This window comes from Colletotrichum chrysophilum (assembly GCF_026319265.1).
Source record: "Colletotrichum chrysophilum strain AFK26 chromosome Unknown scaffold_2, whole genome shotgun sequence".
Taxonomy (NCBI): domain Eukaryota; kingdom Fungi; phylum Ascomycota; class Sordariomycetes; order Glomerellales; family Glomerellaceae; genus Colletotrichum; species Colletotrichum chrysophilum.
In genome coordinates this window covers 757003-779730 of record NW_026517289.1, presented here as the reverse complement: position 1 = coordinate 779730, position 22728 = coordinate 757003, and the positions used below count along the sequence as shown (strand labels likewise).

Sequence of the window (22728 nt, the reverse complement as noted above, 5' to 3'; positions counted from 1 at the left end):
CTGAGATCCAACAGACTGCCTGCGTAAGGTAGTACGAACAAGAAAGGCTTTGAAGTGTTTAGGAGACTAAAAGAATGCAGTAATGTGGGTAAAGTCCGAACTGGCCATTGCATCTGTAAATAGCCAGCCTACCTGTAGCGTCAACGGGTCTCATCGTGAATTATTGGTTGGCAGCCATCTCACCACTATCGAGTGTAGGGAAGTGCAAGGGGAAGAAGAACCCCAGCCTCATCAGCTGCATCCACTTTCTGAGCACCTGCCACCGCAGAGTGCTGGCTCTCGCCCTGCTGTCTCGCGCCCGCGCCCGTCCGCGGCTTACCGCACCACCTCGCACAGCCCGTCCGTCTGTCGTTTGCTTGTCGCAGACTCGCAGTACCTGAGGTGGAGGTGGTGAGTTCCATGAGTTGAGGGTGCCAGTGGTGTCCAGTGAATGTCCCCCCTCACCTCCCGTCTCCGCTTATTCCTCCCAGCAGGCAGCCAGTCACCTGCCGTGGAATCGCTCCGAATGACGTTCCGCCCCCAACCAACTGTCAAGGGTACTCCTGCTGCTGTGGCTGGGCTGGCTGAGGTGTCCAAAACGACCTCCCACCCACCCACCAGTAGCACACCTCCCTCACCTATCCGCGTACCTTACGGCGCCTTGTGCCTTGTGCTAACTGCTGCTGGGCCTGCTAACTGCTGCAACCTAAGCTCCGGACAGGGGTGTCACATCCCGTCCCCGTCCCCGTCCCGTCTTCTCACCTTTCTCCGCCTGCCTCGCCATTTGCCTTACCTTACTCCCTCCCTCAGCAATTGATTTCATATTTATCCCCTCTCTTCCGCAGCATGTGCCTTCACTAGTGTTGTGGTTTCCGCGACCTTACTTCGACCGAACCGCAGTCACCTCACGCCGTCTCCAGACGTCAGCGCCACCTCAAGCTCCCGCCCCAATTCGAAAAAATGGCGGGCATTGAGCAGTTGGAGATCCATAGCAAGGTACGTGAGTCGTCATTGCCCGGCCCTCTCTCCTCCGTGCCGTCTTCAGTTCGACTCCCCTCGGCCTATCTCCAAGCTAACAGCTGCTCTCTATCACCAGTCCTACATCGTCCGTTGGGTCAAAGTCGACGAAGGCCATACCATATCCTGGAGCGTTCAACCACACAAAAAGTCCATGTGCGTACCTCTCTCCCCTCTTCTCCTCGCTGTACTTCTCCAACTCGACACGTGCTTACCTCACGCCGAGGCAGAAACTTTGGAATCGTCAAGCATCCGGGCACCGGTGCCACCGGCTTGATTGCGAACCAGAACGACGACACCGCAACCGCCGGCGCTCTCACCTCCGGCGTAGCCGAACCCAAGGGTCGCTTTGCCAAGCGCGACTCCATCACCGCCCAAGACCAGCTCTCCAGCAAGGGCTTCATACCCGTCAAATGGCACGGGAAATGCGATGCAGACAAGGTGTCCACCGGCACCTGGGATGTCGAGAAGGGCCAGGGCGGCATGTTCGGCCTGGTATTTGACAACACCTTCTCCAAGCAGATTTCCAAGACGGCGACCTTCGTCCTTCTGACCTACCCGACCGGTGCCCCGCCCCAGACCACCGCCAACGCCTTCCCGAACCTCCAAGCTGCGAATGCGAGTGCCAGCAGAACCAGCCTACCCCAAGTGACCACCGTCACTTCCGCTTCGCAGGACAGTCTCCACAGCCATAAGACCGGTGGCGGTGTGCGACCGACGTCCGCCTCGGGACGCAGCGAGAATGCCAACTATCACACGGGTATTCTTCACAAGAGGAGGAGGAAGAAGGGCCAAGGATATGCGCGCAGATTCTTCTCCCTCGACTACTCGTCTTGCACCTTGTCGTACTACTATAACCGCAACTCCTCGGCTCTGCGCGGTGCCATACCTCTCAGCCTCGCAGCTATTGCGGCCGACGAACGTCGCAGGGAGATCAACATTGACTCGGGTGCTGAAATTTGGCATCTGCGAGCATCCAATGCGAAGGATTTCAACGACTGGGCGCGGGCTCTGGAAAAGGCCAGCCGCGCGGCCAGAGGGTTGGAGGCCCCCGATGACCAACCGAACAATGCCAGGTCGGCGCCTTTACGAGTCAACACCACCCATCTGAAGCCAAATGCGACAAGCATGGAGGAAGACCGCGAATGGCAGCAGGTTGAGACGTTGGTCAGCCGAATGGTCGGAACCCGAGATGCCCTGCGTCGCTTGGTCAAGGACATGTCGAATCAAAGGCCTGTGAGCATGGCAGCGTCGAGCTTTCTGTCTCCCACCAGCATGGGCGAAGAGCCCGACAGCTATTTTCCCTCCCCTTCCCCTCAGGCAACCGAGCAGCAGGCACAAAGACGACCATTCTGGAAGCGCAAATCGAGTAACGCGACCCCAACAGCTACCACGCCGCAGGCGCATCAGGCATCCGCTGCGACCGCTCTGGCTGTTCCGGCCCCGAATACGGTCACGACCACCATTTCCTCTAATGGTCCTCGTCACCACCACTCCAAGTCAAAGGCCTCAATCCATGAAGAGAAGAGTACACAAGAGCATTGTGCATCACTTCTCAATGACCTTGACTCTGTGGTGTCTGAGTTCACGACGCTGATCACCAACAGCAAGCGCCGCAGAGCACCCGCTCCGCTGTCTGCCGCCCCCTCTCGCAGGAGTATGGAAACCATGTCAACGGACGAGTTCTTCGATGCCGAGGCAGGGGAGACGAGTTCGCAAATTGTCCGGATTGCTCAGAGTGAAGATGAAAGCCCGGATTCTGAGCCGGACGAGGGTAATTTGACCGATTCATCCTCGATTTCATCGGCACCAGAGTCGGATGCCGGCATTGGCCAGGATGATACGAGCTGCTACCCGGCAAAGCCCAAGAGCCTGTCGCCGCTGCCAGTTGACATTTCAATAACCAGGCGAACAAAGGTCCCGCCGGCCTTGGTTCAACCCCCGAGTTTGATCGCTTTCGTCCGGAAGAACGTCGGCAAGGATCTCAGTACTATCAGTATGCCCGTGTCTGCGAACGAGCCGATATCACTCCTGCAACGTGTAGCGGAACAGCTGGAGTATGCGCAGCTTCTCGACCAAGCTGCGCGCGCAAAGGAGCCCAAGGAACGTCTCCTGTACGTCACGGCCTTTGCCGTGTCACAATTCAGCAGCGGACGAGCCAAGGAGCGTGCTATCCGCAAGCCCTTTAACCCGCTTCTCGGAGAAACGTACGAAATGCTCCGAACAGAACAGGAGGTACCAGGAGGCTTCCGCCTGCTTGTCGAGAAGGTTTGCCATCGCCCGGTGAGGCTCGCCATGCAGGCGGATTCGGCAAACTGGTCCTTCAGCCAGTCTCCCGCGCCGTCACAAAAGTTCTGGGGCAAGAGTGCCGAAATCACCACGGAAGGCCGCGTCCGCGTCGCACTGAGACTGCCTGACGGAACAGATGAGCTGTACTCCTGGACTCATGCCACGATGTTCCTGCGCAACGTAGTCATGGGTGAGAAGTACGTTGAACCCGTTGGCGTTATGCCGATCACAAACGACACCACTGGTGCCAAGGCCTCCGTCGAATTCCGTAGCAAGGGAATGTTTGGAGGACGAGGCGAAGACGTCCAGGTGGAAACATACGGTCCGGATGGTGTCCACACTGGCAGCAGTCTGTCGGGAACGTGGACTGGCAGCCTTCGCGTTGTCGAAGCCGGCAAGGCCGCCGGTCAGGAGATCTGGCGCGTTGGCAAGCTTGTCGACAATGCCGCCAATACGTACGGTATGACGACATTTGCTGCCGCTCTGAACGAGGTCACCGATATCGAGAAGGACAGACTACCGCCAACGGACAGCAGACTGAGACCCGATCAGCGCTTGGCGGAGAAGGGAGACTTGGACCAGGCAGAGGAATGGAAGGTCAAACTCGAAGAGGCACAGCGAGCACGCCGGCGCGTGCTGGAAGAGAAGGGCGAAGAGCACAGGCCGAAGTGGTTCGTCAAGGTCGGACAAGGCCCAGAGGGCGAGGAGGTTTGGAAGCTGAGGACCGGCAAGGACTCGTACTGGGAGGAGAGGTCCAAGGGGACATGGACCGGCTTGGAGGAGATTTTCTCTGGCTAGAGAGGTTTTCAAATCAAAAGAGAAGCCAGTCGCGGCGTTTGAGACTCCCATTTTATTCCGTTCTCTGGTATAGCGTGTTCAACATGTATCATCGGCAGTTTGTCGAGTTTGGACAGTTTCGTACTGCATCGCTTATGTGAATATGACTGGACTTGAGCCATCTGGTTGATGTTACGGTACTTGATCTGCGGTCGAGTGAACCTGCCGATGTGTTTAACCTACTACTGAACGTTATCAGATCATCGCCGAGTGCGCGACAACACGCTTATCGAATACAGGCCACAGGACTGTCAGTCGGCATACCCGCATTGGAACCAGACGGGGACTACAAGCGCGAGCAAGGTTGAAAGAGATGGGAGAGCCATATTGCACACATCCGGGGGAAGATGGATGATTTCTAGACTGCGGATGAAGACATGCTTGGAGTGTTGGAACAGGAACCGGAATTGTCTCCTGTTTCCGAGTCCCTATAGCTGGAGGGACGGGGTGGGACGAGATACCTTCAGATTATCTCGATCAAGTATGACACTTCGCTCGACGAAGCAGCGGTGCGGTAAAGTCGAGAGACTGGTGTGGTTCTTGTCGAAGCAGACGTCGAGGATGAGTCTGACCTCGGTTCTCTCAGCATGGTTTCACTCAACACCTACAGTCATTACGCCAACCCCAGCCCCGGTCGTAGCCTTGGAATACCCCCTTTCGAACCTGCTTTCAGGACAGAGGTGAAGACAGCCTGGCCTCGGTTCCAGTCAAACTTTCACAACAGACAAGCTCTCGACGATTTCGAAGCTCACCGCTTCACAAGTGTCCTACGCTGTGCGGAGCAACCCGCACCAGATGAGCCTTACTGATGCGACAAAAATGAAGATGAAGGAACACAAACCTGCTTCACAAAAGGGCATCATGCCGACTTTGAAAACGTTGTCTGACATTCCGGTCTAGACTCAAATCCTCTGAAGACTTGTCCAGTCATTTGATGGTTAATAGCAGGGAGGTGGGTATGGAAACGATACCGAGCAACATGAACTACTCAGGGAGCCTGGGGGTCTTGCGGGCTTTCCGAGTATTCGTACCCACCCGCCTCGCTGAGTTTGGACTGTCAGTTTGAGTGATTCCAGGCTTGTAATTGTAACTCTTTGGTTCGCGCAACTCATTTCAACTACTTGCACGAAGAATCAGAGCGATTAAGCAATACAGTCGGACTGTGATACGTAACTCTTAACTCATCAAGCTTCTTCAACCTCATGAATGTGTTTCTATGGATCCTGACTTTGACAGAAACTTGATTGCGCCAACATTTTACGCGACAACTTATTTGCATAACAGAACGGTCGATGATTCAGACTTGCAGAATTTCTACCTCCGCCACTTGGAGCCTTCTTCTAGAAGCGCGAGCAAGTCTTTGCATTCTGTTTGTTGAACAGTCTTCGCAACCGCCCCACTTCGTTGTCGGTGAGGTCAACCCCCCCCCCCCCCGAGTTCGCATCGGGTTCGCTTTCTTCTCCGCGTAACGACAGTTGTCAGCGGGAATTACGAACAAACAAATAGGAATTAGGTTGAAACCATCGCCAAGTGTATTCCCCATTTTTGGCCTGTACGTCTACTTAAAAATTAGAGTAATAAGGCTCGGATAGAGTATGTCGGGACGTTCATTCCTGAGTCTAATAGATTGAGTTGCGAGTCAGTCGGCGCTGGCCTAGCCTCAACCAAATCAAACAGGCAACTTTTCATCGAACTGGACGATCCAACTCGTGTGTGATCCGAGCAGTGATTAGAGGAGTGCTCCGTCTTGGCGAAGATGTAAATACATCGCGCTTCCTCTCGAAATTTTGGGATCGAACATTCATCGGCTAGTCACAGTTCGTTCATCACAACTTCGCTCTCTTGTACATCCTCATAGCAAATCGGCCGAGTCTCCACCGCCAGTCACAATGCGTTTCTTCCTTGCTTTCCTCCTCGCTGCGCTGCAGATCTCCTTCGCGAGCGCCACTCTCCGATTGCAAAAGTGTGGAACCACATTCCCTACCAACGTGAGTCCTCTTCCCCTCCTCCAACTATGGCTGCGCTTTCTCAAACCCGCCCGCGCTTCTCATGACATGGAAGTTGTCAATCGGCTAACTGTGAGCGTGTTCATCAGTGGGTTTCCAACTGCAGCCCGACGGACCAGCAGGACTGCAAGACTCTTTGCGGTCAGAAGGTGAGTTCACGCAGCTGCGCGGGGCGCATCTGAGGAGCGCGTCTCGCAGGGTGCATGGTCCATCTTGGACCGAATTGTGCTGACTGGCGATCCAGTGCCGAACGGAAGGAGGACGACAAATGGCCAACGGAGCCGACTGCGATTGTTACTGCGGTCTCGCGTAATGCCCATCCTCACAGTCTTCAGCTTCCTCTTCATAGTCAATTGCTCGGCGAGAAGATTTAGCAAGACGAGTTGAATAGCAAATACCAAAAATCATTCAACACCCAGAGATGTTCAATGGATCGCGTGCTTCGTCGGAGGTGCACGTAGTTTTGAGTTTGACGGGTATCTTTTCCATGAGACCTATGCCTTTGCAAGCCAGCTAAACCAGCATGCATAGTATTACTATACTAGCTATAGAAATGTTGCAACCCTCGAGACAAATGAGAATCTGTGCTTGTCAACCAACTAATATCAGTAATCAGTTGTAAACTACACAGCTCCAACCCACCTGCCGGCCTCCTCGGCTTCCGAAAGCCTCTCCTCAATACCAATTACATACATAGTATATGGCCCGTCTGTCCAGTGCATTGAGTGACGTACATAACCACTGCGAGAACTCTTGAAGGGGCATGCTTACTTCCAGGAGCACCTTCTACCGTCTTCGCAACTCCTCACTCTCCTGAACTGATGTATTCAACATGAAACGGAAAGGCATCCTACTCAGTCCGTCTCGTCCGTTCCTTGCGCGGCAGGAAAATTTATCTGTCAAATACGGAGACAGCAACCGAATCCTCCATCGCGAGTTCCTCGCAAGTAGGATGATTCAGTTTTGCTTTCGAGCCGAAGCTACCAACACGCGAATCGACATTAGTGCGCTGGAAGCAAATGTCCCTAAGAGTTCCAGTGAACGGCAACCCTCGGCTAGCCGAATCCACAAGCGCCATCACCATCAACATAGACTCGAAGGCGTAAAACAGGTTACGCACCTCCATATTTGGTTGCGTCACGAGCTTGACTTGCGATGACACACGAATGGGCGGCCCTCAAAGCATCTTCAAATATAAGAAGAATATGCCAAAGTCAAGTGGAGGTTCACAACAACATCGAACAAATATAAACATCGGGTTCGGTCAAGTTTAGTACTAGCTAAGCATAGTTGCGACGGAGAAGTCCGGGTTCATTCTAGACGTGGCATAGTTGACGGCTTCAACCTGTAGAGCAATTGCTGTGGCTAAACGATAGAACAGCCGGAATTCCCGAGGATAGAAAATGAGGCGGGAATCTCAAAGCTGGGTGGAGGTGTCAAGATGGTATCAGTACAGCGGAACAAATCCCCCATCATCAAGTTCAGCCAAAACGCCAAAACAAAAGGGGGGTCACTGATGACTTCAGGGAGTTGGCTATCCAGATTTTCGGGCTCCTAGCTTCCTCTACCTGGCAGAAGTAGGGCCCTGAAAGCGCGTGGTTGTCCAATGTCTACGACCCGGAGACCGACGGCGGTGATGGCGGTGGTGATGGGATTGTTGAATCGCCAGCACGTCTTTCTGTAAGGCAAAAGACGTCGGCTTCGAACCAAAGTACATGCAAACATAAGTATAGGCGGAAATAAGTACGTACCGTAGAAAGTGATGAAGCCTTTTCAAGTACTTCCCTTTTCCTTAAACTCTTATAGTCCCGCGATATATGCATCCGCGGTCCGCTCAGCGGGATTGTCACGGCGTAGTTGCGAGAGTCTTATGCTCTCGATGGCAGTACTGGCTGACGCCGCGAGTGGTGAAATCGATTGCTGATGAGAGAAAAAGCGCTTCACATGCATACGATGACTCAAGATTACCTGTGTGATGGATGGGTGAACGACATCTGCAACCTACCCTTCTGGTTAAGTTTAAAGACATCTGTCACAGTTGACGGGCTGTATTAAAGTTATTACACCCACACTGTCGGGACGTTTTCAACGCCAACCTCGTTTCGTGTATGTAGTTTAGATCGAGATAGGCCGTAAAGAGCCCAGAATGCCGAAAACTTTCTAACCAGCCCTCAACTACCAGCCGAGGCGACAGGTTCATCTACAAATTTGACCCTCGCGGACTGCAAAACCGCCCATCGGGATGCCCAATCCACCTGATGTGATGTAAGGTAGTTAGCGAACGCCCTACATTAAGAGTTCTATACTCGGCGGTTCCATAGTCGTTCGCCTTAATCGGACAGAAATGAATGGCAGATAAAACCACAGGTTAGCGAAGGTCTCGTGTTCGGTACGGAGCTTCCCAGCCGCCCGGTGCCCATCCACACTCGCCCGACCTCTCGGAGAAGGCCATGTCATTGACATGCGCCCTTGTGTCGAGAATCTACCAGCCAGACTTTGCCCCCGTATCCAAGGGCACAGTCGACGGTATGCCGAGAGATCGTGCAGGTGGAAAAGAAAGATGGCTGGTGAAGCCCCATTGTCCGTCCAGTATGTACGCAAGCTAGAACCGAGCGCGATGCTCGTAAAAGTCCGTTTGAATGACCGCAGTTCCGTGGAATTGTTCCAATGTGTGGGGTGCCGACGCGGTTGGGCGGTAACGAGGGAGGTCAGTGGTCTGCGTTGCGATCAAAGCGCGAGCAAAGACCCAACCCTCTGATTCCTGGTGTCAAAGCACGGAGGGTTGACAGGAACCGACAGGGCTTTGGAATGGCTTTTCGACTAATTTCTCCCTCCGCGAACTGCTTCCACGGAGTCCATTGGCAGTAAAATCTGTGGGCGCATACAGCTTCCTTCGTGGGGCAATTGTCGGACGACGACTGCTCGTTCTCACGGAAAGGGGCTTTCCGCTGTACAGTTGAAACGACGTTTATTTTTGGATGAAGCCGAGCGATTGAAAAAGGGCACGTTGATCCTCGTGGGCTTCTGCGTCTGCCGCGAAGCAGAACATTTGAAAGCGTTCCATCGCACACGCAGACCGGCCCCGGACGGCGAGGCCCGGAAGGACCCACCTTCGGCACGGCGACCGACCGGCCGAGTGGAGAAATCTCAAGGCCGCTTAACCGGAGAACGATCCAGATTAGGAAACTGATGGACTGTTTGACTTTGACACCTTGGTCCTGCGCGGCGTCAGCAATCGAATCCGCACCAACGGGAGGCAAATAGAAGGCGTCAGCTGGCACGACTCAAGCTGACATTCAATATCGCTTCGGTCGCACTGAAGTTCTGTCAACCCAAGCCAGTCGCGCCACGAAGTCGACCGCGCAGACTTCCCCGCTGATCCTTGGCAAGGGAGGCTGCCATTACTACGCCCATCGACCGAGTGTTCAGTGGGATGACCTTTTTTGGTCGTCAGCCGCCAGAGTGCGGACTGGGACCAGGGCCTGCTGCAAGGCTCGGTGAATAAAAAGCGCTAAGGCGGGATGCTTCGCACCCAACCATTCATAGAGGGATTAGGGCTGTTGGGGGGACGCAGGATGCAATATTTCCCTGTCTGCGCATGCAAATGCTGGGTTGTAGATGCGCTTGTGAGTTACATCTGGGCGCGGGAAATGACTGCAAGGGTCTTGTTCCCTGCGAAAAGTGTGTGGATGGCCATGCCATGCTTAAGAGCCAGCTGGAATATGCCGGGCTCGGCACAAAGAACAGGCGGTGTCCAGGGGTATGGTGCTGACCACATCGTTGGTGCTGCTCATCTGGCCCTCGTATCAGGGTTGCAGCTTGTCGATAGCCATGGGTAGTCGCGACGGAACGGTACGCATGGCGTAGCAGTGAGGCACAGCATGTAAAAACCAGCTAGCTGATTTTGATTTCAACGTGCTTTTGCCTCTGGTTGTTGAAGTCATTGAGAAGCAATGGCCCTACACGACATATCTGCCGCTGTGTCACCACCGCTGGGCACGGGCTGAGATCCCGGACCTCTGGTCCAGCCGTATTGTTGGAATACGGATGCAAATCGGGTGCTGCTTGGAGATTGCTGCAATGGAACCGTTGCTTTTTTTCTCCGATTTGTACGAGTGGAATAACAAGTTCCGTCTTTGGGGATGGTGATATCAGCCGTTGAAAGTTAATTCAGAAAAGAATTCAGAAGCTTAGCCTAGCCAAGGGAAAGACGGTGAGATGAGAGACAGGCGAAACGAGAGACAGCGTCAAGCTAAGCGGCTATACGGGACGGTAGAGCAAAACAGACGGCGTTCGTGGTCGCCAAGAAAGGTGTGCGATCTTCCATGACCCGTGCAAGTGCTTCGATAGCATCTGCACGCAGCAGAATCTTGTTGCTGAGGGAGACTGAGGGTTCAGCATGCCGGGCCTAGGATTGGGGCAATCACGCGTGGCCAATCCTTCCGGCTGTGCTTTTCTTCTGCGTTCCCTTGGACTTGGTGCCATTTTCCCGCGTTATCAGTTGACCTGACGTGTCGATCTTGGACCCAATCGCGTAGCTTCTTGTTTGACATGCATCGTGGCAATAATAGTGGCTTGGGAGGACTGGCCAAGCAATAATTCCTCACTGTGTAACTTGAGCGTTGCCGCAGCCGAGGGAAGCGGGAGAACAGAGACGGCGTCCCCTGTCCGTCACTTTGACAAGCATTGGCAGTTTGTGCAACTTGGGCCATCCGATCCTAACGGGCGCCGCGGAAAGAAGCGTCTCGACTTTGTGGAGTACAGATGGGAAATGGCGCATAGCTGAAGTCAATGATGTCAAAGTTGCTTCCGGTTATCAGCAGCCTTGAATCACGCGTCTCGGGGGACGCTGTCAGCGACGGGAAGCAGAGAAGGGTTGACAATTTGGAGGGCTTGGTTAGCGCGCTGTGCAGGGTGTACCTGGGGTCGCGGAAGTGGCAGCTGGAGCACCGAGGCGATCAAAAGATCTGGCACAGGGATTAGCAGGCAGGGTGCGACGGACAGCTGCTGGCCAAGCACCATGGCGGCCCATATGCCGATAAGATGAAGGTTGTATCGGCAGCTTACCTTAAGTTGAACCAGGGTGCCTCAGCATGGTGTGGCATTCGGGCCACCTGAGAAACCAAGGGGCCGTCATGATGGTCCGTAGTCGTGTTCGGTGGGGTGGATCAATCGTATTCTAGGGCGAGTCCATGACGATTAGCGATAGGTTTCCAGGCGGGGCTTCACTCCGTCGTCGACTTGTTGGTTGCAGGCTTGATTTTCCTCATTTAACTGTACGAAGTACAGCACGAGAGCCGGGCAACGACTAAGGCGTAGTAGCAGTGATGAAGCCAGACGCTGCACCAGACAATGTTGTTGCGTGTTGAAGCCCGCAAGCTCAGCCGGAAGAAGAACAGGGTTCGGGGTGTGTGTTTGAATTGAGGCGTCTTGTCCATTGACTTCGGGCTTCATCTGAGCATCAGTACCATCATCTCGAGTTGTGTCGGTTTGACTGATAGGTTTGACTGATAGGTTTGACTGTCCCGGCGGGACAAGACGAGCGGAGCGAACGGGCCGGGTTTTCGGACTTATTGCTCTAATGAGGCACCGCTCCCTGAATAGAACAGGACGGCGACTGTCGAATGGAGGGCACTCGGACACGGACTCGAGCCTTCAACGAGGCGGAGACTTCAGAGAGATCAGAGTCAGTCCATCCCTTTCATCGTTGGTGGGAAGTCCAGTTTCGAAGCAGGATACTCCGTACGAATAGCGGACTGATAGCGGCTGCTCCCCACTGCGGGTACTATTCTGACCGCGAAGGGATGTGTCCGTATGCTGGTTCCTGAATCAAGCAAGTCTGGGTGGTTCCAAGTCTTTGCTGAGATGGACCGAGTGAAGTTGTTGCCCCCCTCTCCTCCGAGGATTGATGGTGCTAATGCAAGGCGATGGAGGATGTGCAGTGGTAGTAAGCGCATGGTGCGGCAGGTAAGGTGCCCTGCCCGCCCTGCGAGTCGCGTCTGCAGCAAGGTAAGGTAGGCTATGTGCTATGTAGGTAGGTAAGTAGGAACTTGGATGCAAGCGGGACGAACTTAAGGTACTGTAAGGAAGGTCACTTGCGTGGAAGAGCAAGTGCAGCTCAAGGCTGCATCTGTACGCAATACATGAGTTAACGTACCTACATCTGCATAGTAAGGCACTGAGAGCAGGAGCTGCATCCCGTCCCCATCTCCATCCTCCGACTATTTTTGATGGTGTGAAGAGAGGGACAAGAGGGTGCGATCCGGCCGGCGCTAACAAGAAAACGACTCGCATCTCTGGGCATCTCAGGTATCCTCCAGAGTGCTTCCCATCGGCTAGGGCGTTGTTCCCCTGGCTGGCTTGGCCAGGCCTGACCTGAACATGAAGACGGTCAGGGTACGTATCTCGTCATTCAGGGTGCACCCTCCAACGCCTCTCCCAGTCGCCTCGATTCGCCCGATTGTTTCTTCCAACTACATGACATGCCGGGTTCTCTTGTCGCGTCCGAGATGAAGACGTATGCCTGGCCCTTCCATCCACACAAATCTGTACGCACACATGGACTCTCACACCCACATCGGCCAACGCCAACTGCTTGTACCTCAACCAACGCAAGACACCAACCCCACCACCGCGGCCCTGACTACAGCGACCGGTCCATCCCATGTCACCGTGCGCCCACTGTTGCTCTGGCAGTCACGCAGCTACCTAGGCACCTACGGCGGTATGTATGCGCATACGCAGTACAGTACAGTAGCTCTGCTTCGTAAGGTACTGAGCCCCCCGCAAGCTCAAGCTCAAGCTCCAGCTTCGTCAAGCCCGACTGCTTTGCGGATTCGTCTTCATGTCGTGGGACAGGATACCTGCTAGTCCAGGGATTGGATTGCGCCAATGCTTATTCCCACGAGCCGTCGCCTGCCTCTTCAGTCTTGTCACGGCAAGAAATTATCTCAGCCGGCTGTCCCGTTCCTCTGGCCACTCGCTAAGATAGCGCCAACGGCCCCTTGGTCTGACAAGTCTCGCCGTCCAACTTTGCACTACAGCTGTCGTTGCATCCCGACCATCGCAGACACCTCAACCAGGTAGCTACAGAGGCACAAGCACAACCGTCCATGTACGAGAGGCACCGTACCACGCCTCCGCTCTACCCGGAAGAGCCCAAAAGTTCCCGATGGATGGACAGGCGTTCGGCGTGTACTCCGTACAGAGTACCTTGAGTCTCCTTCTGGACCTAGCACCGAAGGTCTACTTAGACTTGCCTGGCCTTAAACTTGGCTTTCGAGACACGGCAGCATGCGTCTTCCGAGCTAGTCTTCGACACCACCAAGACACGCCTCGCATGCTCGCAGTCCAGGCCTCTCCAATGTCATCTATCTGATGCCAAGATGTCGGAAACTGCACAATCGTCTCTCTCTGGAAATTTCTTGGGACGGAAAATGCGGCGGACGGAGTACGGCGACCATCCCATGCCGTCTGACTGCACCTTGACCAGCCTCGGCCTTCCATTCGCCAGCCCCGACAACCCATCCTCGACTCGGCAAGGTCTACCGCCATGACGTCGCCGTGTACCTGAGCGCTTCGGCCGAACTAGACCTGCAACTTGGAGCTCTGCTCTCTGCTTTGCTCTGCTCTGCTCCCTGGCCAGTCGTCTTGCGAGAGGGTGGGAGCTAGCAACCTGCCGAGGAACCGTTTTGCGCTACACTACCTGGTCTCCATCAAGGCTCAGACGACCTCGTTCTCGTAAGGCGTATGCAACTGCAGCAACTGCACCTGAGGCCGTCCAAGTCAGCTTGCTTCGACGAACTGCCCACTTATTCGCTGTTCGGCCATCTACTACAGGGTATCCCTCATCTGCAGAGCCAGGGATTCGCGCAAACACCTTGCTGTTGTAATCCTGCAACTTCTGCCTGATAGAATTTGTTTGTCTTGGAAGAGCCCTTATTGCATGGTGGCGTTCAATCGACCGCCCAATCATGCCTTCCGTATCGGCGTTCTCTACCTTTTCAAATCTGCTGCTCAGCGGACTGCTGTAACCTGGAAAAGCCGTAAAGCACTTATCCAAGCGTCTGGATATGGTCTCTCCTCTCTGTCTGCGTATCGGCCGCTAGACGGGTCTTCTGCATCTCCTAGAATCGCGCATTCTATGACCCGCTTCAACGGTCACGAACAACATGATCGTGCCGCCGCTGTCTCAGTCACATTGGATAGCGAGTGCTATCCGCATACCGCCCACTCTTCCGACGCTCATTCGTCTGAGGGTTCGCATGCCATGCTTCTGCCATGTCCACCTACCTGACGACCAACTCTACCTATGATCCTAGATACCATTGACAAGGTCTAGCCTCCCCCTCCTACTAGCTTGCTGCAGGCAACGGACATCCGGCCATGCAGCAAGCTGATACCAAGCTGTGGCTTATACGCCTGGCCACGACAAGACTGGAGTACCTGCCATGTGCGAGGCAGTCAGCACAACGCCGTATGTCATCTCAGCCGCCAGCCTACTCCTCCGGTGCCCGTCTCGCCCGAGCATCGATCGACTTGCCAAACCCAGGCCCGGTTCCATGTCAGAGCTCCAACTTTACCAACCAGCCGGGGCCGGCCGGAGTAGGAAGGTTGGTGTAGAACCATCTGCTCGCCTCCCGCTCTGGCCTTACCAGCCCATCGCGTGGCATTCTTTTATAACCATCATCTTCTTCCCTCCTCAGACCCTGATTTCAGAACCTCACTCCTCATCCCATCCGCCTCTCGCTTTCTTTGGTGTTTCCCCTTGCATACGCGCTTCCTTTCTCCACTCGTTCGTTGGAAGAGTATCCCCTAATCACTTAATACAACCTACTGGGCCTGGTCTGTCTAGTCAGGAACGCCCATCATGGTTCGATCTCTGCTCGCATTGGCTTTTGCCAACATTGCCCTGGCTGGAACGGTCACCTACAACTGGGAGGCTACCTGGGTCAACACCAACGGTGGAAAGAACGTCACGAGGCCTGTCATTGGTATCAACGGACAATGGCCTTGCCCCAAGATCGAGGCCAACGTTGGTGATACCATCGTCGTCCACCTGACCAACAAGCTTGGCAACCAGACGACCGGTATTCACTTCCACGGTATCGATCAGATCAGCACCAACTGGATGGACGGCCCCAGTATGGTCACCCAGTGCCCGCTGCCTCCCGACTCTTCCATGACCTACTCCTTCACCGTAAGTGGGAAATATAGCTTCATCAATGAACACAAGAACTAAGAACAAACAGGCCAACGCTGGCGGAACCTACTGGTACCACTCTCACAACATGGGCCAGTACCCTGACGGCATGCGCGGCCCCTTGATCATCCACGACCCCCAGGACCCCTATGCTGGACAATATGACGAGGAGTACCTCCTGACTGTCTCTGACTGGTGAGTTATATGCGCAGATCCTCTAGACGTGGCGCATCTAACACCATGCAGGTACAATGATCAGAGCATTCCCCTGGTCCAGAAGATGCTTGTGCCGTCCAACGCGCATTTCCAGCCGCCCATCCCTAATGGCATCATCATCAACGACGGCGCTACGGCCAACTACAAGTTCGAGAAGGGCAAGACCTACCGTTTCCGTGTCATCAACTACGCTGCCATCGCCTCCTTCATGTTGCACTTTGACTCTCACGATATGAACTTGATCATGATTGATTCGGCCTACATCAAGCAGAAGACCACCTACCAGATCCGCATCACTCCCGCCCAGCGCTACGACATTCTGATCAAGTGCATCGACCGTGACAACCGCAACTACCCCTTCCTCATCTCCGCCGACATCAACCGTGATTGGTCCAACAAGGCTCTTGACCAGTCCTGGCCCTTCAACGCCACCGGCCAGTTGGTCATGGACCAGAGCAAGCCCTTCGGCACCGATTCTGTCGCGGAATGGAAGCCCTCGGACGACTCCGTCTACGAGCCCTATGGCGACGAGGCCATCCTTCCTGACGCCACCACGACCATCCAGTTCAACTGGCAGTTCTGCTTCGACAGTGCCGGTATTCCCCGCGCCTGCGTGAACGGCAGCCCGTACGTCGACCAGAAGGTTCCCACCCTGTACTCCGTCGCCTCCACTGGTGAGAACAACACCAACCCTGCCGTCTACGGCGCCGTCCACCCCTTCGTTGTCAGCTATGGCGAAATCGTCGACATCGTCGTCAACAACAGGGATGAGGCCGTCCACCCTTTCCACCTTCACGGTCACCACTTCCAGGTCCTCAAGCGCCCTGCCTCCGGCACTGGTGACTGGCCCGGAGCCGACCGCGCTCGCCTGAACCAGAAGCCTCCCCGTCGTGACACCGTCTCCGTTATGGGCAACTCGTACGCTGTGCTGCGCTTCGAGGCCACCAACCCTGGCGTCTACCTCTTCCACTGCCACATTGAGTGGCACGTTGAGATGGGTCTGACTGCTACCATCATCGAGGCCCCTGAGATGCTCCGCAACCTTACTCTCCCTGATGACCACCGCGCTGCCTGCGCCAAGCAGGGCATTCCTGTTGAGGGCAACGCTGCCGGCAACACCGAGAACGTGCTTGACCAGACCGGCATGAACTTGACTCCCCCGGTCACCTATGTCGGGTAAGTCCATCCTCACCTTTCCCTTGCTCACTGGAAGCTAACCATACCCCACAGTTCCACCTACATCCCCGCTGCCGCCGCCGCCCCGGCCCCGGCCCCGGCTGCCAAGCTCCGCTCCCGCGTTGTCCGCAAGAGTCTCTGAGAATGAGGCCTCAAGCACCTATGGACATAATGCGACAAAAGCAACCCCACGCACATCTCTTCACTTCTCTTATTTCATATCCCGAATGAGTCTCCGTACCGTTCTTGTACATAGTACCCATGATAACCATGTGGATATGCAAGCCAAACCCCCTTTTTGTGTATTTTTCCTTTGTCCGGAAGAGAGAACAGGGCCTGTCAGTGGCGGAGTAATGTTGTAATCCCACCAATCCACTCCGTTACCTGGGGCGCATCTGGTAGATTGACAGACCTCTTTCTTATTGTAGATGATGGTGTGGAGTATAGGTAGATAAATAGTTGTAGACGGATAGTAATGAGAGGTGAGGTTGAACCTCGATTGTCGAGACTTGGTGCTTCGTTCGTGACTGCGCTTGTGATAGTTGATAGCTTCGAGACGTGAAGGTGTTTGGAGCTGAAGGATATGTGAGCAAAATGATATGTGAGAGGAATGAGGAGGAGCCTTCTAAGAATCCCCAAGCATTCAAAACCCCATGCTTCGTTTGTTGTGCGCAGACTTGCACATGTCTCTCGTAGTTTGTGAGAGTCTCTTCATAGTATGAAATGAGATCTGATTCAGGAAGGGTTAAGTAGAAGAGACAGAGACGTGAATGCTCATCTTGAATGGAAATTTGATCGAGATTTGACTAAAGAGAAGTGAGAATCTTACATGTGGACATGAAATTGTGCCCTCGACAACAACGATCACAGCTTCAAATCTCACGTAAAGGCTTCACTTTACGCTTTGAAGAAATGAGACCTGCGTGCATCTTCACATAACATGACCATATCCCAAATGAGTCAAACAAAAAGGAACCAGCATGTGAGGAGAGGCACTGGAATGCCGAAAGTCTCACCAGGCCGTAAGTTCAATGAGCCTCGTTCATTCATGACACTCTCACATCATCTCGTCAAAACGGGCATTATTCATCCATAAGAGACGTTTCACTCCACTCAGAGCAGAACTCATCAAGCATTTCGTCACGTTTGCCCAACTTTGAAAAGCACGGAATGAGATTGAGAACCTTTTAGAAGAGTCCAGTGTCGTTGTCCAGTCCCGTCTCATCTCAGCCGTCTGCGAATGAAACGAGAACTGCAGACCTAACAGAGGTATGAGAACGAGGTGTGTCCCGCTGGCAGCGGACTTTCCAACTCAATTCCGAAAGGGTTTCGAGAGGTTGAAGCGTGTCGAGGAGCTCGCTTGAATTTGCCATATGCAAGCCATCGTCGATGGCGGAGCCGGCGTCCGGGGCCGCGAAGTCGTTCTCTCGCGAGCTGCCGCCGCCGTCACCGTCTCATAAGTGTCCAGACGAATGACGCAAAGCGCGTCGCTCCGCGGACAGCCGTGAACCACGGAGAGCGGTTTCCGCGGCAGCGGCGGGAAGGGGCCCGAGAACCGGGCCGTCTACGCGACGGCAGTTTCGTAAGATGACGCAAGATGGGCGGTATGCTGCCCCGTCCTGCCGATGTGTGTCCTGTCTCGTGTGTTTTTTTCAGGTTTTCTGGCGGGCTGAAACGAAGCCTCGATGGCGGGAGCGAGCTGCTCGGATGAAGGTGGCGCAGAGAGGGCGAAGGCGAAGCCTCGGATGAACGTGTCGTCCACAAATACACACGAGGGTTGGGGTTTGTGTTCCCTTGTGGTCCATGCTCCGAATTTGTCATGTTCTTCGTTGACTGGGGTTCTCGTTCGTGACAGTCTTTTTCTTTCTGGTGTCGGCGCAGGTGTGACACAGGATTTTGGATTTTGTCGTTGGCTTGTTTGATGTGTTCGTATTAAGTATTAAGGATACTAGCGCTCTTGTGGGGCAGTTGTGCTAGACGTTTGATAGAGAAAGGTGAGGGCGTGCCTGGCTATAGCTGTTTCCCCGTGATCCGATGCTGGAGAGAGTCAGGGTATCGGGAGCCGTATATACGAACGAAGGGTTTGATGGTTTCCCGGATCCACCGTCGTCAGGAGACTGAGGCTTGGAAGCAGGTTGAAACAGCCCAAAAAGGCGCCTTCTGACTGGATTGTCTTGTCACGATGACAGCCTATTTGGAAGCGGCGCCTTTGCATGATGGAGCTATTGTAGCGAAAGTTCGTGTCGATACCGAGACTGTGGGATCCGATGTTGGGAGCTTGCGCTCTCGTTGAATTATGAAGGATGAGGCTGAGGGATCAGGGGAAGTGACGATGGCCGCTTTCCACGAGGTGAGAATGAGGAGACGCGAGGCGGGGACGGCGGCAGGATTGACATCCGGCGAGACCCATTGGGCCGGACTACATGTATTCCAGAATCATGAGGGAGATGGTGTCATCGTGGCTCGTCTCGGGGACATCGTTGACTGGTTGAGGCTCCATTATCTCGGTGTAAGGCAAAGTAGGGTTGATGGTTTCAATCAATCGTGAAACGAAAACAAGAGATAGAGAGAGAAAGAGAATGGAGACGGGCAAAGCACGCTGGTTTGCGAATAGAGCAAAAATGTCCCTAGGACGGGGAAAGAGAGAAGGGTGCTCGAGTTTGGAGTTTTCGACACGGTAAAGCTGACAAGGACGAGAAAGAAACAACACCACGGAAACGAAACTTTTGCCACCGAACGGGTTGTTATATACCCTCAGGCAAAAGGTCTTTGGGGGCCGGCCCGCAAGAAAGACAGTGCGACGAGACACACCGCGACCTGCATCCTCTGGAACATGCGTAGTCTTCCCCTGCTTTTTCTTCATTTTTCGCTGCGTGTAATGTGGTTCGGGAATGCGAGGTACGTGAGCCGCGCGCTGCTGTCTATGCTGTGACAGTCACAGCTCACAGCTCCCTCCATCTGCCTCTCTTGACAGAGGAGACGAGAAGCAGGGGGGAAGAAGCAAAGACGCAGAACCGGAAACACAAAATAACCCACCGAGGAAAAACGCACATACACGAGGTTCGTGACAAAAGTAAGCAAGCACCGCAGAGAGGTCCCGTTACGGAGGCTCTGGAATAGACTCGCTTGGGGGTGGGACGGGTACGCAGCGCTTGGAACGTGTTGAGGTTTGTGTGAAGCAAAAGAGAGAGGGAGGGAGAGGGAAGCAGTACGACGATAAGAGGGACCGTAAGACTTAGAACGCAGGACAGAACAAGGAAGATATCGGCCGTTTTTTACTTCCGACCTCTCTCATTAGTGATCTGAAGCGGCAACAAATAGGAATCCTTGTGAGTTGTCCGTCTTCTGCTGCGCGGACGCCTTCGTCGTCACATTACAGCTGATGCCGCGCGGCGGCGGGGCGGGTAATACGGTGAGGAGGGCACTCTTCGTATGGACCGCAGCGGCGGCGGCGGCGGATTGGTGTTCTAGAGGCTTTTTGTGTCTGCAAGACCGGGTGAGATGACGGTATCGTCGCCCGGAAGAAGAAGGGCCAGGCGCCCCCGTTCAATCAGGATTGGACCAGGAGGGATGGAAGGATTTTGTTAGTGCTGCTGCCGGGGAACGGCGGGAACGTGTGGCCTTTGCGGACCGGCGACGGCAGGATGCCTGCTTAGAGCCTCTCTATCTATCTTTCTCTCCCCAATGATAGGATTTCCCAGCTACGGAGGGGCTGACAAGTGGTAGTCCATGTTTGGAGGAGTTGATAGAAACGTTGGCTTCTGATCTCGTCTTCCCGTTTACTTTCTTTTTCCTTTCCCCATCTTCCTGCGTTCTTACGTGAAGTTCGTCGCCCGTCCAGCCGCCCGCACTCAACCAACCCGGCGGGATGGGACATGGACGTCCGCCCCGATGCACGGGAAACCTCTCTCTAGCCATCATGACATTCACGTCCCAAATGTCGTCGTAATCATCACTTTCTTGCTTTTAGTCCAAGCGGCGCGGTGCCTCTGCTGTGGTACGGGTGCATTTTACCACCAAAAGGCGGGACGAACGACGGGAAGACGGGATGCTAGCGGAACCCGTTGAGGAGCCCGTTGTGGGCGAAAAAAAAGATAGCAACAAAGTCCGTGGCTTCCCGGAGATACGGTGGGAGACACAAGGAGGAATTCGTTGGAAGACGCATGTTGGACGTGTTCACGGATGTGACAGGACTGGTTCACGGACAGAAAGCTAGAGGCTTGGAAGGGGGTGTGGGCAGAGGATTAGAGATGATCTGCTTTGTAAACATTGTTTCTTGGACGAGCCGAAGCTGGGTCACCAAAAAGACCAACAAACCAAAATTTCGGATGCTTTTTGGTCTTCTCTTGCCGCCTCTTGTTTTGTTGTTCGGTTTCGTTTCTAGTTCTGCTCTTACCACAAATCTGGGAAACAACAGGGGGTCTGACCGGGGAGGCAGCCAGCGCATCAGTCACTCGGAGAAGGAAGGCAAGTAAAGTTGAGTCCAACAAGCCAATCAATAGAATAGCCAACACGGGCAAGGGCAAACTTCAACTCTCCAGCCACTCAGAAGCCACAGGGAGGAAGAAAGAGTGCGTGAGACATGCGCGGGCACTTGTGTCAGAATATGTACGCCTCGGGAATGGCTGAGCGGCGCGCGCAAACGCAACCTCTTAGCGTTAAGTATGAAGAGGGGACGTTCACGAGGAACGGACGTGTGGGTCTTTTGCGGGAAAAAGCTCAACGACCATAGATGTCTCCCGGAGCCTACAATTGGGCATTCGGCCCCAAGGTTGAGCCGTCCGCAGTGAAGAGTCAGCCGTCCGCATCCCGCGCATCCTGTGAGACGGACATAGGACAGTCAAAAACAAGAGACGGCTTGCGTAAGTCACGGCACCAATGTTTCCAGCTGTCGAGGAAACGCAAGATGACGTTGACGAGATACGCTGACAGTCCTGGTTGGATGAAGTTTCGACTCATCCGTGGTGAAGGACTAGGAAAGTGGTAAGCAAACTGGAAGAGGTTCTCAGTGATTATTGTTAACGCAACTCTGGCATCAATCTTGAAATTGATTGCAAGGTTCCGGTGGACGATCCAAAGTTGGTTCCTCGCAGTCTCAATATCATTGACCCCGGGGAGATAAGACTCAAGACTTGGACAGGATGAGCGGATGCCAAGCCATTGCGTCCGAGATCAACCTCCGAGCCGAACGATTCTAGGAGATCCTCTAGGTTGGGTCCGACGATCTTATCGTCCCATCATACGACGCGGTAGGGCAAGAGCTGCCAGTCAATGATTCAGGCCAGAGCCGTTCCGTGGCGCCGACACGGCGGGAAGGGCTTTTTCTGATTGAGTTGGATCTTGCAGAAGATGAACGCACAGAGGGGCGTGTCAGATCGCGGAAGAAGAAGAATGAGAGAAGTTGTGTTCATGGATCCGCCCTCGGGCGTGGAGTCTTCAAACACGACAAAGGGGGAGGAACACCGGGATTAAGGCAGCTAGCAGGTTGACGCCCGATGTTCAGCCTGACATGAGCCAACCAAGCAAGAGAAAGCCAAGGCCGATGTTCAGGCGGTTTAACATGAACATGCCCGAAGTTCAGATTGCTCGCTGACGGTTCGCGTAGATGCCCGTTGAAGAGGCTGAAAATTACAGGCACCGGCCTATGACTTGCGGTCTTGTCAGGCCAACAGGGCAGAAGGAGTGCTCACCACAGATGCTGAGACACCGGAGATGCGACAGAAGCAGGATAGAACAGATGAAAAGCGTTGATAGATAATCGAGTCTCACAGCGTCTTGCCGCAAGGCGTGGTTAAGGCTGACGAAGATGGCGATGCTACTCTGCCCAACAGCGCCCACATGGGCCAAATTGAGCACTCGACGTCTCGGCCGGACAGGCAGAGCATGCAGCCATGTCAATTTCTCGTTCGACTATCCACTCGGAGCGACCGCTTGAGAAGTGAGAAAGCAAGCCCCGAGGGCTACAGATGCTGCGTGTCATCTCGGGTAGAGCGCCAAGGTCGTTTG

General features: G+C 54.3%; 2 protein-coding genes across 2 annotated transcripts; both read left to right on the top strand.

Annotated features, from left to right (window-relative positions):
• Nucleotides 1-939: 939 nt before the first annotated feature.
• On the top strand, nucleotides 940-4083 carry COL26b_000566 (uncharacterized protein; the record flags this gene model as incomplete). The annotated part of the gene is made up of 3 exons (XM_053173533.1): nucleotides 940-975; nucleotides 1076-1152; nucleotides 1227-4083. The coding sequence occupies 3 exons, from the start codon at nucleotides 940-942 to the stop codon at nucleotides 4081-4083; spliced, it is 2970 nt and encodes a 989-aa protein (XP_053042581.1).
• Nucleotides 4084-14997: 10914 nt separating this feature from the next.
• On the top strand, nucleotides 14998-16864 carry COL26b_000565 (uncharacterized protein; the record flags this gene model as incomplete). The annotated part of the gene is made up of 4 exons (XM_053173532.1): nucleotides 14998-15327; nucleotides 15380-15525; nucleotides 15577-16722; nucleotides 16777-16864. The coding sequence occupies 4 exons, from the start codon at nucleotides 14998-15000 to the stop codon at nucleotides 16862-16864; spliced, it is 1710 nt and encodes a 569-aa protein (XP_053042580.1).
• Between the last annotated feature and the right edge of the window lie 5864 nt (nucleotides 16865-22728).